Source organism: Neopsephotus bourkii, unplaced genomic scaffold (assembly GCF_033783945.1).
Source record: "Neopsephotus bourkii isolate Nb327-2 ecotype Australia unplaced genomic scaffold, CSIRO-AGI_Nbou_v1 NB_107, whole genome shotgun sequence".
NCBI classification, from domain to species: domain Eukaryota; kingdom Metazoa; phylum Chordata; class Aves; order Psittaciformes; family Psittacidae; genus Neopsephotus; species Neopsephotus bourkii.
In genome coordinates this window covers 1,550,155-1,567,465 of record NW_026900624.1, presented here as the reverse complement: position 1 = coordinate 1,567,465, position 17,311 = coordinate 1,550,155, and the positions used below count along the sequence as shown (strand labels likewise).

General features: G+C 48.9%; 1 protein-coding gene across 1 annotated transcript; it reads left to right on the top strand.

Moving 5' to 3' along the window:
- The first annotated feature begins 4,515 nt into the window (after window positions 1–4,515).
- On the top strand, window positions 4,516–11,703 carry LOC133213864 (uncharacterized). The gene is given in 7 exon segments (XM_061356437.1): window positions 4,516–4,693; window positions 6,418–6,606; window positions 9,087–9,226; window positions 10,566–10,836; window positions 10,902–10,999; window positions 11,097–11,266; window positions 11,649–11,703. Coding segments are annotated over 7 exon segments (1,101 nt in total).
- Window positions 11,704–17,311: the final 5,608 nt, after the last annotated feature.

Here is a 17,311-nt window from a genome sequence, read left to right as displayed (position 1 = left end):
AGTAGAGGCTGTCCCAGTTTATGCCCCTGGGGGCAGAAGCAACCAACGAAGTGTGAATAGCAGCTAATCATGGAAAAGGCTGGGGACATGGGCGGCCAAGTAAAAATCTTCAGACTCGATCCCAAGTCTCCTGTAACCACAAGGGGAGCCTGGTCCATCTGTATCCTGACTCTCCTTTCGGGGTCATTTTCTCTCTTATGCTGAAACTCAAAGCCTTTTTAAGGGTGTCTTTCACACTGGATCAGCTTACAATGCCACCCTGAGATGCAAACCTGAACTGTCCCTGGTCATGCCTCCATGACCACGGAGCTTCTTGCACTCCTTAGATGTCCCCACCTAATCGCAGCTGGAATGACACCAGCACACCAAACTTCCAAGGCCCTACTGGTTGATGTAAGTGTGGCAAGGGCCTGCCAAGCGCAGCCCCCCCCGAAATCTGCATAGTGACAAATCTGCACATGCTGGCAGATTCATCCGCTGCCAGTGGGTACAGGCAAGTTCGGTGTCTGAGGGTCCTCCCAGCAACTTCACCCATCTGCAGGGCAGGCACTGCTACACGAGCTGCCTTTGCAGTCAGGGGGCACCTCTTAAAAATTCCAGTGCATCTTGAAATAGGAGTCCCACATGGGCTGGATAAAGCAAGTCCTTATTCTTGCGATGAAACAACCAAGAGTGACCGGCACAGATGGAGATTTCTAAAGTTGAGTGAGAGGAGTTCCTTCATGGGGGCTGTGCACACATAACCCAGGGAGGTGCAGACTCGGTGAGTCACATCAAGGCCTTTGCTGGGAGGTCAGGTCCATCCGCAGTGCTCCTGCAAAGCTGTGGCACTGAGCCTCAGTTACTGGAGCTGCGGAAAGGTGGGTTTAGAGGCAACTCAGAACTGTGTAGTGTGTATGTATGTGGTATAGAAACAGCATGACACAAAGACCTTGCACCTAAACACCCTGGAATCAGCTTTCTGGAGAGTGATTCGTTTCCACAGAGCTAGCCCTGGTTGCCTTGCATGAAGGATGGACTAGCAAGAGAGCTAAGCAAGTGACTTGCAATGAGTAATTTAGGCAGTAACTCTATGTCCTTCTGTCTGCAGAACCTTATGCAAGTAGAGAGGATCATCTGTGGTCACTGACTTGAAATTAGTACTTGCACATTCAATAGCAGAGATTTGGCTTCTGCAGAGTTCTGCACTGCTCACGAGCGGACCTAGGTGAGCCCCATGCTTTTAGTCTTGGCCTGTGCAAACACTACTTCCCATGAGAGACAGGATCTCCTTATTTAAATGCAACCAATGCAACACAGTACAATGGACTTGAGGTATACAACAAAGTCTGCCTGCAAGACTGTTTGATTAAAATGCAACAAGGGAATAAACATGACCAAAGTAAATGCCCTTAAACCGTCAGGGATACTTGCTTTCTGTTTTTTTACCAGGATCTCTACAGCACAGAAAGAAGCCGAGTACAGAGTTCTGGATGGAGAATTACCCATGTACTTCACCTACCCCCCCCCCCCCCATCTCTCAGTTGCCTTTACTCCTCCAAAGGACCTGAGATACAAAAGGCAGATGAGGCACTGAGGCATACATCTACATTCTGGTTGGCAGCTCCCCATGTATGCAACAGCAGCAAGTGGCTGCAGAATAAAGCTTCCCCAGCTCTTTTCTGGCAAGACTCCTGCAGTCACCCAGCTCTCCCAGCAAGTGTCCCCTGACCCAGTCCCTTCTTCTTTCCTCTTGTCTGCTCATCCAATCTCACCACAGCCCCCCCCCCCCGAGTACAGGTCCTGGGTCCCACTGCTGCCAGGTGACCATATCAGTCCCAGGGAATGAGTGCTTCTCCATGCAGGGCTGATCCTGCCCACAGTGCCCAGCCCCTCCACATGCCAAACCATGGGGCACACTGTGATCCAAATCCCACAAGGCAGAATGCCATGTAGCCTTCTCTGATTACCCTTGCACCTCAACTATCTGTGCTCCTCCAGGGACTCTCCTGCAGACAGCCTCACATCACGCGAGGCAAGAAAAGGGCTTGTTCTTTGGGGCTTGTGTTTTTGGTGTCAAAGCTGCACAAAACTGCAGAGCTGACACGGGCTGTGCCAAAACCAGGAGAATGGTATGAGGGTGTAGGCCTGGCCAGGATGGAAAAAAACATCTACAAGGGGTTTAACAGGAATCTTGATAGTGCCATGGTCCCATGTTTATGTCCATACACCTCTGTTTGGCTGCCTGTGCCAGAGGAAGGGGGATACTGCCTTCTCTGGCCAGGCACACCAGCATGAGGGGAAGCAGAGCACAGGGGTGGGGACAAGGTACCCACAGGTGATGTGCTGGGGAAGTGGAAGCCGCCAGCCAAGATCTGGGAGCTGGAACAGCTCCAGCCCCTTGGGCACACCAACTCCCCTGCTAGCTACCCCTTCCTCCTTGCCTTCCCTGCAAGGAAAGGCCTTGTTGAGCTGGGATATGGACTGCTTCTTTCCTGAGCCCATGGTCACTCCTTGCACACACAGCTCGGTGCCCGGCTCCCCAGGTCCGCACAGACAGCCACCACCAGAAAGCAGGGAGCAGGAAACAGAGCTGAAATCTCACCCTGGCAGGATATTGATTTTGCAATAATAAGCCCCTTTGTCTCCCTCAGCCCCAAGAAAATCTCTTAAGAGCATTAGCAAATGAATAATCCATGTCATCTACTCAGCATTTTGAGCACAAGCTCAAGCACAGTTATTGCGTCCCCAGGGTTTTGCTGATCCCGTTCATTTCCCGGCACATATGACAAGACTTAACCACCGCTGGCCCTGTGCTGAAGGCCATGCTTGCAGCACGTGCTTGGTCCACAGCTATTTAGCATCGGGACACATGCAGCAGTGGGGAGGGGGACAGAGCACTGCCTTTGGCTCTTCCCACTGTCCTCCAGCCACCAGCAGTGGTAAGGCCAGCTCTTAAACCCAGCAGGAGTTATATGGGCACCAGTCTCATCTCAGCAGAGGAGCCAGTTCAGGGTTGGTCCCATGTGACCAGATGGGTGGATCCTCAGTGCCCATAGGGTTGCCTGCACCCCAGCTCCTCGCTGCCAGGAGATGGCTGTACTTGCACCCAGGGCATGCCCCAAGGCCAGCTCCTTGGCTGTCAGGGTCACACTCGCACACAGCTCAGCCTGCCTCAGAGCTTACCTTCGCTGCACAAACAGCAAAATCCCTGCAGTCAGAAGGGGAAGGGAAAACAACAGCAATATTCACAGAGCTGGGGAGGAGCCTCCCTCCTTGGCCCACTCTCCAAGGGAAGCCAAGGAAATCTCACTGTTTAAGAAGGATTAACCAGAGAGGAGAAGAAATTAATTTCTGAGCAAGACTGTACGGAAGGTTGAAACAGGTTTTCCTGGGATAACAAGTAAATCCCCTGGAGAGAAGCCCAGAGAGGTACCAGCACAGCCAAAACCAAAAGGGAGTGTCTGAGAGGCACACGGACAGACAGAGAGAATTAAGGCATTCTCAGGTCCAAAGGCCCATGGAAGCGACAAAAAACATCTCTGCAAGTGCAAGGAGGGCTGAAGCACTGCTGAGCTGCCTCTGGCTTTTCAAGAGGGGTAAAAGAGACCCACAGGGTGAAGGGAGCTCCAGGGGGTGCAAGGAGGGGAGAAGATAGCCTTAGGAGGGGATGCTCCAAGAACCACCACAAAGCACTGCTCATCAAGCAGGCAGTGGACTGGCCATTGGCTTCAGCACAGAGGCACTGCCTGCTCCAAAGCATCTTGGTCTCAAAGGCTTGCGCAACATAGGGCACCTTGCCTCTTCCTGGGTGCACACAGGAACTAGCCAGATAGGTGCAGGTAAGAGCAGTCTACAGCCCAGGAGGCAAGAGGTGGTCGCTACCACAGCACCTCTACCTATAATACATTATAAAACATCAGGGTCTGAAGAGACAAGCAGAGAGATGCTGGACAGAGGGAACCCCAAGGAAAAAGAAAACCGATTTCTCTGTGGCTCCCACGGTGGCAAAGCTGGCAGAGTTGCTGCTATGAAACCTTTTTGATTCCTACAGCTTTCATCCCACCCTACTGCTGTTTACAGAAAACCAGCCCTAGGCTCTGGCAGAAGGGAAGGTGAGCATGAGAGGGTCTCAGCAGCGAGCCTGAATGTGTATTTTGGCAGATAGAGGAGGAGGAGGGTGCCCGGCTTGAAGCTGCAGCAGCCGGGGAGATGGTGAAAGCCAGTCGCTGCAGGACGGATCTGTAAAAGGCGGATTCCAAGCACTTGCTGATTCTCACTCGGCTTCCCATGCCTGGTTTTCCTGCAGAGCTTCTCAGCCAAGCAGCCAGAGCAGGGCTGGCAGTGCCAGGAGAAGGGATGTGGGGTTTGTGCCGACACAGAGAAGAAGCAAGCCCTGGGGGAAAGGCAGCTGCTAGCTTTGCCACTCAAGGCTTAATGCCCTAAGAGCCCAGCTGGCTCCTGCTCAGAAGCAAAGGGGAAATTGCAGGCACTCTGGACTGCGGGGCACCCGATGATGCTACATTTCCTCAAATCATGATGGGACAAAGGCTCAGAAAATGCATCGCCCTTTGCCTGCTGCCCTGGAGCTGCCTGGGCTTCGCCTGGAGTGATGCTGCTGGGCCCGGGACTGCCTCACCCGGGGCAGGACACATCAGAAAGGGGCTGCCCCAAGACACTGCCAACGGGACCTACTTGCACAGCAACATCTCAGGTACTCGAGTGAGTGATCGCCCATCTCTCCCTCTGCCAGGCTGCCTCACTGTGCAGGCAGACAGGGTGAAAGGCGGGGGATGTGTTGATGATGGCATTGTGGTGCTTCTCCTGGTGGGCGTGGAGGCACACTGAGGGGGCTGCAGGGCTTTGTGTGGTCCCCATGGCCACAGCAGCTTCTGTAGTCTGTGAGAGGTGTATCATGTCAGAGGAAAAGTCGCTGGGCACAGGGAGAAAATTTAACACTCGACTGTCTTCCTTGGAGAGTAAACTCCTCCTCCGTGTTAACCTCTATATGTATCATGATGGACCAGCTCCCTGCCCAGGGCATGGGCACACTGAACACATGCTTGTCCCCAAAAGATGAGCTGGGACCCCTGGGTAGAAATGAGGATGGATATTCTTTAGAAGCACAGATGATCTCAAGTGCTTGGGGTGATTATTTTTTTCTTAATGCACTTGCTAGAGCAGAGCCCACACTGCTTCCCAGCAAGTGGGACATGGCACTGGGGCTGCTGTGGAATGACCACCTGCCCAGTGCAGACAGAGGCACAGAGCCGCTCATGCCATACTACTGAACCCTTCACCTTCCTAAACCTTTATGAATTACATGTAATTTCCAAAATGCTTGTTGGGAATAGTCCCTGGACCACCCTATGTTTAAACAACAGCAAGGAATTGTTGGGTAAGGTGCTATCCAGTGTCAGACAGTTTAACTGTGCAACAGATCCAGTCCAGGCATCTGGGTAGCCTCCTTGGCACTGCTGAATTTACTCATATAGACATCTCCACTACCTGTTAACAGCATTGCTAACCTAGAGAAAGTCTTATGTTACTCAACCTGGCCTGTTTCTTGTCAGCCCCTCTGGAAGAGAAGCCTACATTGACTCAACAAACACAGAGGCAGAACAAACCTCTCTCACACATCAGCTTTACTGCTGCACTCAGAATTTCCCTCTTAAGTTCCCTCTAAGCTAGATAAAGCACATTTCTGCCTGCAAGTCCTAAGCTTAGTTTAACTAGAGCTAATCAGAGTATTTTCCTTTAATTCAGGTTATTGGTACCTGTGATACCTGTTAACACGAGAATGTACTCACCCACATTTTCTTGGCATGTGTTAGTATATCCAGGGATTTTCTGCAAGCACACAGTCAGATTGGCATCCCTTTTGGAGTCTGTCTCACCCCTGGCTCTTGCCAGATACTAGGAGAAACAAACAGCACCAAAGATACAAAGGGTGCAGTGCAGAAAGGATGACCCAAGCAGGATAACTGAGTAGCTCCGAATAGCTGTGGGTAACAAATTAGGAAAAAAACAAAGGCTGGGATGGAAAAAGTATCTTCCTACAGCACAGAGCAGTATTTCATTGCTTTGAGTTCCAGCCAACAATATTCTCCCAGAATACTGGGGTATTTAAAAATTGCCTGTCCTCTTCCTTTCCCTCCTAAGAGTTGCTCCCCACACACTCTCCCCATCCTGTACCTTTCCAGTCCCACTTCTGTTCAGTAGCTGCTCACATTGCAGAGTTTGCAACTAGAAGACTTGTTTTCCAGATAAAGCCACCAGACTTCCCTACATCTTTCCTTTAGGATTACACACACATAATAAATAAATTAGAGACTTGCAGGACCTGCAGGAGTGACACAGGGTACAGAAGCATTTTCAGGAGCATCACCAGCAGGAGCTTTGTCATCACCTGCACTTAACGTCCTCCCTTCTCCCCAGCACCATGTGCAGCACTCATCCCACCACACTATGGATTCTACTACGTGGACAGAGGCTCGGGTGTCTCCCTGGGTTCGGTGCTTGTGTACTGGTGCCAGGATGGGTACCAGCTGGTGGGCAGCCAGAGGCTGTCCTGCCTCCGCCGGGACAGCGCTTCTTCCTGGAGCCACCCTCCGCCCCGGTGTCAGGGTAAGGAGCTGCTCACAGGGTCTCAGGGGGGTGCATGTGATCATCACCCCATCACTAACGCTGGAGGGGAGGCACAGGACCTCACACAGGGGTGTCCTCGCTCTGGCCAAGCCAGTGAGGGCAGGAGGAGGAGCTGGGGTGCTCCTGCCACCCTGAAAGGGGACAGCAGAGGTCCAGCTTGTCCCGTTCAGTGGTTGTCAACACGGGTGATGTGTTGTGATTCAGCAGGGTCCCTGCAGCAGCGCTTCATGGGCTGCATACGCTGAGGGGCTACCAAAGAGGGAATTCCAAGGCAACAGCACAGCAAGTGATCAGGCTCCCTCTCATTCCCAGTAACTGGCACAGGCAGCACTGAGCTGGTACCTGGTACCAGCTGATACCTGATTCCGGGTACTACAGGGCACAGCTAAAACTTTCAACAGGAGGAAAGCTGGACTTTGAATTAACCCAGCACATTCTGTTTATGAAAGCACATGCAGAACAAATCTCCGTTGCAAATGGCCCTCACATTTGTCGTGGTACCAGCTCATTGAGAACAAACTGCTTAACGTTGACGGACCAAAGCTTATTGCTTTAAAAGCTTTCTCTCACACACTGCGTACTGTGTGCACACATTAAATAACATCAGGAAAACTGCCCCCAGGAAAGGTATGTATTTTTGCAGCACAAGCAAAAACACCTCAGTTGTAAATGCTACATAGCTTATGCGTGAATTGCATTTATTGCTCATGCTGGGAATCAGACCTGGGACTCTTTCAGGAACAGCTGCCAGGCAAACCTGTGGTGCAAGAGCTGGCTAAGAGTTGGAAATGGAAAAAGTCTACCTTTTGCTGCTTCTCTCTCACTTGCTCAAGAAATATCATCTCTATCATTTGCTCAAAACATGCAAATCCATTTTAAACAGGGAGCATCTCAAAATTAGAAACCAAAGTGCTTCAACCATGGGACATCCGCACAGGTGCTTCCGCTCAGAAGCACTCGAACAGGCAGCTTGCCCTTTAAAGATGAGAACAGAAATAAAGCAATTCATCTCAGTTCCAAGCTGTAAAACCTGCTGATACGCAATCAGTCACTGTCTGTCGTTCATAAACTAAGCATTGCAAAATAAAAGCAATGAACTTTGTTGCAATGAGTTACAGATGCTTCTGCAGCGAAACGCTCAGCAGCAATATTTGCCTTCTCAGCCCTAAACAGAGGCTGCAGTTTGTGCACTACTGAATGCAGAAACAACTTGGGGGAACCAAAAAACCCTCCAAACGTTAAATCACACCCTGGGTTCCCCAGAATAGAAGGCTTTTAAGACAGCTTTAAGGGGAAAATCCCTATACACTTTTTCTCCTTAAAACAAAAAGCAAATCTGTAGTTTCAGATGTCTTAGTTTGGTTATTTTGCAAGGATTGTAAGCTTGGGGATTGTTCATGTATTTTTTTACTTTGAAAACCAAAACCTGTAGTGTTTGCAGACATTAGTGAACTCTTCCATATTATTTTGCTCTTGGGATGGGAGCCACTTCCTTAAGTTTAGACACTGGCAATGCAAACACCATTTAGGCTTCCTTTATGGTTTGATCAGGATGTAATTCATCTGCTCTTTCCAACACTGGTCTTACAGCAGGTACGGGTCACACACTTGGGTGGCCCATACACCATCCAAGGAAATTCTGGCACAGGTTGCCCAGAGAAGCAGTGCTCAAGGCCAGGTTGGATGGGGCTTGGAGCAACCTGGTCTAGTGGAAGGTGTCCCCCTGTGGCAGGAGGTGGGAACTGGATGAACTTCTAGACCCCTTCCAACCCAAACCTTTCTATGATTCTATGATTACACTCACCAAAGTTTCCAATTTATCATTTCTTTTAAACGTCACAAGCCCATTTTTCTGTCAAATACTCATGTTTCCTTAATACTTCCCTGCTTTCCCCCCAATTTTCCACTTTTGTTCCCTTTTAACTTTTTGCCTTTTTTTCTTCACTTTTCTTCCCTTTTCTACTTTTCCCCTTTCCACTCTTTTTACTCTTTTCCCCACTTTTCCCCTTTTCCCCTTTTTTTCCCCTTTTCCACACCCTTCCCCTTCTCCATTTTATTTCTCTCTTTCAACTTTTTCCCTACCCCCCTCTCCACGCAATAGACAACCAAAAATACACATTCCATTAGAAAAAACAACCAACAGCAAGGCTATCACCATTTCTTTTTCATTGTGTTTCATTTCTCCTTCCTTCGTGCTTCACCCAAACTACATCCAACATTTCACATTTTCTCTCCCATGTGACTATTTCACTTCAATTACCCAAAGAAAATACTAACTCGATGTGATTTTGGGGATTCCCCCCATTAACTTTTGTGTGTATGGAGCTGTCTTTAAACACTTCTTCCTAAAAACAATGCCCTGAAGTGTAATTATAAGGGGGAGCGGGGCCGGTGCGGGTGGATGCGCAATGCCCGCTTAAGCCCTTCTCCCATGGGCCCATCCTGATCTCTCCCCGCAGCCGCCCTGCAGCCCTCAGGCACTGGCTCCCGCGCTGCAGTGGCCGCATCGCTGCTCAGCGGAGCTGTTATCCTGGTGCTGTCCATCTCCTTCGCCATCTGCTGCTGGCGGGACAGGGCGAGGAGGAGGCGAGCGGGGTGAGTACGGAGGCGGGGCAACAGGGGGGGGTCATGTCCGAAACCAGCCGCAGTTTATCACGGTCATGGCTCCAAAGCGATGGCGCGTTTGGCAGTGATGGGGAAGATGGGTCTTGGAAGGGATAGTGGCCAAAGGGATGAGGGATGTGGTGGGTGATTGCAGAGAGGTGTCCTGCAAGGGATGCTGTTAGCTTGGTGAGCGACAAAAAGCTCTCCAGAACAGAGGAAGGGAACAGACACAGAGTGGATAGTGAGTGGGAACAGCCCTGCCACGTTGTGTGCACAGCCCAAGGCGGGGAAATTTTGTGTACAGTTCTGGTGTCCTCAACATAAAAAGGACATGGAACTGTTGGAACAAGTCTAGAGTAGGGCCACGAGGATGATCAGGGGGCTGGAGCACCTCCCGTATGAAGACAAGCTGAGAAAGTTGGGGCTGTTCAGCCTGGAGAACAGAAGGCTGCGTGGAGACCTCATAGCAGCCTTCCAGTATCTGAAGGGGGCATATAGGGATGCTGGGGAGGGACTATAGTGATAGGACAAGGGGTGATGGGTTAAAACTTAAACAGGGGAAGTTTAGATTGGATATAAGGAAGAAGTTCTTGACTGTAAGGGTGGTGAAGCACTGGAATGGGTTGCCCAGGGAAGGTGTGAATGCTCCATCCCTGGCAGTGTCCAAGGCCAGGTTGGACAAAGTCTTGGGTGATATGGTTTAGTGTGAGGTGGTCCTACCCATGGCAGGGGCGTTGGAACTTGATGATCTTAAGGTCCTTTCCAACCCTAACTATTCTATGATTCTAAGTAAGGAGCATCCTCCCCTGGGAAGCACTGGGAGAGAAGCAGGTGGGGAGCAGGGCCATCAGCCTGGACCATTCTCACAGAGCAGCAGCACTGCCCTGTTTTCCCACCCTCAGGTCCAGGGGGATCCCTTGTTTTTGCCAATGATTGTGTCCTGAACAACTGATGGCAGCAAAAGGTACCATGCAGGAGCCTACCTGGGGATGTGGCTTTAACTGAGAGCCTAACTCATTATTGTAATTGCAAAAGAACAATGAGTAAAAAACCCTGCAAGAGACAACGCCTCAATCTCCCAGCAGGCACCAGCCAGACCTCCCCCCACTGTCCTGCTCTTCCCCAGTCTGCACCAGCACCCTTTTTTTGCAGGGCTGAAGCAGTTTTGGTGCTTTCCTCTGGGAGCAGAGAAAGGAGGTCAAAATCATGGGATAACAACTTTGGTTTAGGATGCAAACATGCCAAATCTGCCTGGGGGTGTAAATGAAAACAACCGGCCTCCGATGAGTAAAGAAAGCATCTGCATCTCTCTCTCTCCACCTTGCAGGCAGCAGCAGCACAGGAGGAAAGCCAGAGGAAGATGGAGACATGATCACTCCACTCCTGATAGGGCAAGGAAGGCTTTTGGGAGACTGAAACACTACCACCGGCGCGATTACCACCTTTCAGCCCTTTCCAGCTCTGTGTTCCCAGGGGCACTGGCAGGCTGCAATAACCTGGCTTTCCAAAGGTACTGCTCAGCCCTGGTGCTGGTACTGCCCCCCAGCTCCTCACACGGGGGCCAAGGGCTGCTCCCAGTCTCCCTGGAGGCAGGAGTGGCCAGATGTAAAAGCCCACATCGCTTGGGCAGTCACTCCCCTGCCTCACCCTCTTATGCGCTCCCCACCTAGCACCTAACTGCAATGAAACCCTTGCATACGCTCTTTTCAAGGGGGGCGTTGAACCAGAGGATCGGGGTTCCCCTTTGCCCTGCCTCAGAATCGCCTGGGTAGGCTGCGGGCTCCCTGCAACGCTGCAGCCCCCTTTCACCTCTCCCTCTTGCCTTTGCCAGCAGCCCTGAAAGCCTGTTGAAGCTGCCCCTGCAGAGCTGGCACCCAGCAGCGCAGGTCCTGCCCCAGCTGGTGTCATCCAGCAGCGCCCTGCCCAGCCAGCCACACCACAGCATCCTGCCCAGCCAGGCCCACGGGCCCAGGGGCCTGCTGCCCCTCTACCACAGAAGCCTCGAGGAACACCAGCTCTTCAACAAGTTTGGGAGGTCGGTTTGAAAATTCAAACTGCTGTTTGACCTTTTTTTTTTGTTCCCTTTTTTTCTTTTAACACCATTGATTCCTTGGAACTCTGCAGAGCTCAGGGAAAAATCCCATAAGAGCCAGTTCCTGCACCTGGATTTTCAAATGGAGAAAATTTGATGTGTTATGTTGAAAGGCTTTTTTTATATAATCCTTCTATTTCCCACATGTCCAGAAATGCACATCTCAAACAAGAGTGCCTGGGACAAGCTTCTGAATTCATTATTAAGATGTGAGATGTATAAAGCCAAGCCTGAGCAGCTCCAGCTTAACCCACAGGCTGAGCATGTGCAGACTTTCAGGTTTTAAACACAAGGGCCTGATTTTCTGTTTCCGGCTCTTTCAAAGGCTGGAAGTGAAGACAGCCAGATACCAGGCACAAGGAATCAATGTCATTGCATAATTGGAAGCATTTACAACTCACTGCACTTGAATGTAGGCTGAGATTTAAAAGTGGGGGATTTTTGCTGTTCAGAACTCACCATATCCTCCTATTTCTACAGAGACAATCTTAGACTTGCAGGAGGCAGTCACAAGTGCGCAGAGAGAGCCAGTCAAGATGAAAATACGAATTTATCTGGAAGTTGTGGCTGCCTCACCCCTGGCAGTGTTCAAGGCCAGGTTGGATGGGGCTTGGAGCAACCTGGTCTAGTGGAAGCTGTCCCTGCCTGTCCATGGCAGGGGGTTAGAACTGGATGAGCTTTAAGGTCCGTTCCAACCCAAACCATTCTGCGAGTTCTATGACCCAGCACATCTGAAGGGGAAAAGGAAGTATTAAAACCAAAACAAAGACAAAAGCCCCAAAACAACCAAAACGCAAGGAAACAAAAAAGCAACCACCAAAACTTGAAGGTTTTTATCCCTTCTCCCCTGCATCAAAAATTCACATCAGGTGTATTAGACCTACAGCAGCACCCGAAGCGCTAGCCTAAGTGCCATCATTTGCATTTAGAAAACAATAACACTCTTATTTCTGTCCAGGAATTCCTGGGTGGAAATAGAGGAGCATGGTCCAGGCCGCACATGCAGAGCCTGGCCAAGGAGCTTCAGGACAGCTCAGCCGCCATTTGCACCACAGGACAGACCTCTGCCTGTGTAGCACAACTGACACAGTGTGGGCACACGGGACTTGTCGAGTAACACGGCATCATGTGTGCACAGAGATGCTGCTCGTACCTCTGCAGGTATTACACTGTTAGAAGAGGTGCCAGCAGCCCCAGGAGCTGCTGCGTACATGGGGCAGCGAATGAGAACGAGCACCCAGGATGTGCACCCCAGCATCACCTGCCATCCAAACTGTGATACTCAAACCTGCTACAAAGGCGAGTTTGTCTGCCAACTACATTTCTATCCACATTTGCATCACGTTTCAAGGAAGAAAAGCCTTAGAAGACACAAGGTAGTACATTCTTGTGATAAGGCAAAACCTACTAGTAGTGGACATGTGGTAACCACTGCCACTTCTCCCCAGAAAAAGGGCTAGAGACATTGTTTTTTCTATTTCTAATAATAATAAAGGAAGCTCTCCCCATTCCACCTCCTATGTCTTTTTTTTCACATCAGCAATCTGTGGGAAGTCTGGACTGGGGGCTCGGTTTCAAGGGGGAGGGAGCAGATGGCAAAGCTTTTACAGATTCCTAGCAAAAGACAGCGATGCCCACAGCAGCCGTTTACCACAACAGCACCACGAGAAGGAAAAACCTTGCATTCTCCTAAGACAACTGAAGTTGTAGAAAGGACAGGAAAACCAGGACCTGCTCTGCGCTTCCCTTCAGCTCATGTCCTATCCTTACCTTTCTGTCCTCCCTCTTTTTCCAGCCAAGTCTAACACGCAGGGAGGGGAATAATCCTGCTTCAAGGTAAGATGTTCTTTGGTGCCCTCCCAGCTGCTCACGAGACTGCTCAGACAACCTGTGGGAATGGTGCTCTGCACCCAGAGACGCCAGCCATGGATTCAGACACAAGCCCTATGGCTCTCACAGTACATCTGTGCCATACCCACAAACCACTGTTCCACTTGTCTCACCAAAACAGGTTTCATGGCCAGGAATTCATCCCAGGATCGGCCCTGGGAATAGCACTGCCCAATGTCTTGTTCACGTAGAAAAAAGCTGTCTTTTGTCTAAACAGACAAAATCAGGGAAAAAACAAAGGGAAAGTGATGAAGATGGGAATGAGACTTTTCCTTCTCTGTTCCTCTCCCTTGTCATGCTTTAAGGAATAAATAAAACCTCGCTATGATTTCCCCTCTTTCCAAGGAGATTTTTTATTGGAAAAAAATAACCCCACATCTGGGACACAGAATTAGAGTGAAGCTTTAGAACCAAAAGTGGGATTTTTTTTTGCTACCTGAGATGAGGCTGACACCTGCCCTCACTGCAAACTGAAACGACACACACTTTAAACACAAAAGTCTTCACCAAACATGTCCAGAAAGGTGCTGATTTTGAAATACCGTAACAAAAAGTGACCATTTTCCACAGAACACCTGACACCATGGCTTTACACACAGTGCCAGCTGTCAACTCAAAACAACCTTGTCAGATATAGCCATGTTCCTTCAGCAGGGAGGAGCACACCCAGGTCTTCCTCAGAAGTCATCTCAAGCTTGCTGGAGGCTGAAACCAACAGCAGAAAGGTGGGTTAAGGGCAGGAAGCCCAACTCTACCACAGTTTCCCTATGTCACCCTTAGCTCCTTCTCCCCTTGGACCAGCCTGTCAAAGAGCAGAGTGAAGGCTGTGAAGAGCCACACTCAGGTTCAGCCTGGGAAGGCACCATTAGGAAAGCACCAAGCAGCACTGTTTGTGTTTGTCTGCCGAAGAGGAAGGAGAAGGAAGGTAACCATGTAGAAGCTGTCAGTAATTTGTAAACAGGAAGAAAACAACCTCACAAGTTTATATCCCGCACATTCTATGTTACTCAGCAATTCCCATTAAGAGCCACCATTGACTCTACTGTTCTTCACCAGAGCAGTACAGGAGGTGCTGCTCTCCCCACCGGCTCCCCCCCTGCAGACCACCAGAGAAACTCATCTTCTCCAGGAGAGGGAAGGGGGTTTCCAGCTGCCTCAGAGGCTGGCTTCCCTAGAGGGAAGCTGAAGCTCCAAGAAGTTTAGTTGTAATGTTTTATACAACATCAAATGCAATATCCAATTATGCAACACATCACATATCGCATTTCTACTTATTTCTTATTTAAATTGTATGCATGCAATATCCAACAGAAAGGTGGGATCTAGAACCAGAGGAAACCATTTGAAGAGGGACAGAGATAGCTGCAAGGTCAGCTCATTGCAGATTCTGTTCCAGGCAAATCTTACAGTCACTTTCTGCTCAGCGTCTGAACAAAGAGAAAGCACTCTCAGTTCTTCATAAAAACCAGGATTTGGGGATTTTAAACTTCAGACTCCACACAGGAAACCTCACTGAGCCCCTCAAACTCAACCAGAAAGAGCTGGTTGACAGCTTTACATTCTTCACTGAAGTTTAACATAGCACCCTCCTAGGACTGTGGCCACTAACAGAAGGGGTTTCAGACCCACTCTACAGATACGGACAAGGTTAATGCTGAGACTTGTAACATTCAAATGCTAAAGCCATGAAACTCCAAAAAGACACTAACTGCGAACTTGAACAGCCACCCACCAGTATAAGCTTTCTAGACTACCATTTTGAGTGCCACTGTGCTGGTAGAAAGAAGAGAGCAAGCTGAGCAAGTTCCAGCCTCTCCCCAGGCATCTCTGAAATAGAAGACGTATTTGGCAAATTTGTAAGTCTGAGGACTGGGGGAGATAAAGAGCAGTCTAACAGGATCCACAGGGGAAAGCAACAGTAAATGTGCCATGACTGTATCCCACTGAAACACTCCACCTCAAATGTGCTGCAGGAGATGGGCTCCTCGTGACTACCATGGGTCAGGCAGATCACTATTCCATCAGCTTTACATTAACGACCTTTCTATATGGATTTCCTGATACAACCAACCTCTGTTCAAATTACTTCCACACCTAGTCTCACTGCATCAGACCACCCTAAACATGTGGTCTTCATCAACAAAGAACAAAGCTGGTAACACATCCGTTGCTGCCAGGATCACCCAACCCACCTCAAACCTTCACAGTGCAGCAGTTCAGACTCCTGCATCCCTGCAAGTCACCCTAGCTCCCTGTACTTACATGGCAGGAACTTCATTTGACCATTTCCACCTCAGGAGCCTTCCCTTTACCACATAAGCTTAGGCCAAAGGCAAACCCCAGAAGGACAAGAAGATCCTGCTCATATACAGTGATCTTTCACATAGACCAGAGCATAATGAGGCTACACCATTTCTTACAACTGTAACCCAACGCTACAATAATACTTCACCTTCTTCCTCTTTAGGAGCTTTGTTTACAGTCACAGCCATAAACAGAGGAAGACCTGAGAGCTGTTTCCCATCAGCAGAATGTCCCAGAGTAAGGAGAAAGATGCTGGGGTTTGGGTGAAGAGGAAGGCACGCAAGTTCTTACAGTTAGTGCATCCACATGTAGCTAGAACAAATGATAATCAGTGAAGTGGAAGGCACTCCTATAGCTAGCCATATAGGCACATGCTGCTGCAATATGTAGAGCAGCAAGTATTCTTAATGCATGGATTCAAGTCAACAAGCACTTCACATTATTTGCTTTGTCTCTGGTAAAAATACACACCACTGGTAGCTGGACTGGAGAAGAGTTCATTCCCCTTAAGATGTTAACAAGTACCTACAATCCCTTCAAGCAGGGCTGGTCCCCTAACACTTCAACCATCATGCTGCCTCTTAGTGTTTCTCAACACACCTCAGTTATGAGCAGTAAGTTTTTATTCCAGCACTATAGTTTTCACCAGAAGGAATCAGTCCCAGGCAAAAAAAAAACCAAACCCAAAACAAAAGCAAGCCACATCCCACAAGACAACCTAAATGCATCACATTTTTCTTACAATCCAACATCTTGAATGCCTATCATTAAACAAGCATCTTAGAAAAACAAAAGCAAAACAAAATTTTTGGACAACAGAGTCTACAAGGAAGGGGAAGGAAAACAACAGTTTGAAGTTCAGGAACTAGAATACAAACTCGATTTCATGATTAAAAACTATCGTGGAAATTGGCAATGGTGTTTTGAGTATGGTTAAGGCAGTTCTATCTAGACACTACACTTCTAAGGGCACATACCTGCTCATGTTTTACTCGCAAGGAGGAAATGGGAGTTATAAAAGGAAGAAAAGGGAATTTATGCAGGGCTCTTCACCTTACCTAGAAGCTGTAATTCAGAAGACGACTGTTCCCTTATTACATACTAAAAAGGAAAAGAAAAATAAAACAAAACCAAAAACGGCAGCACCCAGGAACCCTTAGGAGCAATCCAGCACTGCTGCCCCGCAAATTACTACATTTGAATTAATGATTCTTTGAAAATGCAACACAGCTTGTTGTACCAAGATGTTCATGGCTAACAATGAATAATAAATAATAGTAAATCATGGTTCAATACATATTCATGTCTGTTTTGGAAGAGTATGGTTCATTCTCCTTCTCCAATTTCATCTGTACCAGACACCATCTACCAAACGTGGTGCTAGTCCTAGGACACCAACCTCTTAGTCAATGACTGCTCTTTGCTTAAGAGCTACAAGAGTCTAATATATAAAATAGCAACAGACCATACACTGAGACAATTGCATGGACAAAGAAGACACAAGTATGCTCCTTTCAGCAGCTGCTCCTGTACAGAATCTTTTGTCACAGGAAAAGTCCATCAACAACAGAAACCTCAAGAGAAACTAACTGATCTCCACATGGTCGAACAGTGAATTGCCAGGTTGTTTTGCCATTGGGGAAGGGGGACACGCAGGAATTATCATCGAAGAGTAGATAAAATTAAGGTAAGGGAGGCAGAAGCTGCATCCCCACACAACAGGAACTGATGCATTTTAATAACACCAATGTTACCCACAAAGAAGTCTCTTAGGGAGGGCAGCACCACAAAGAG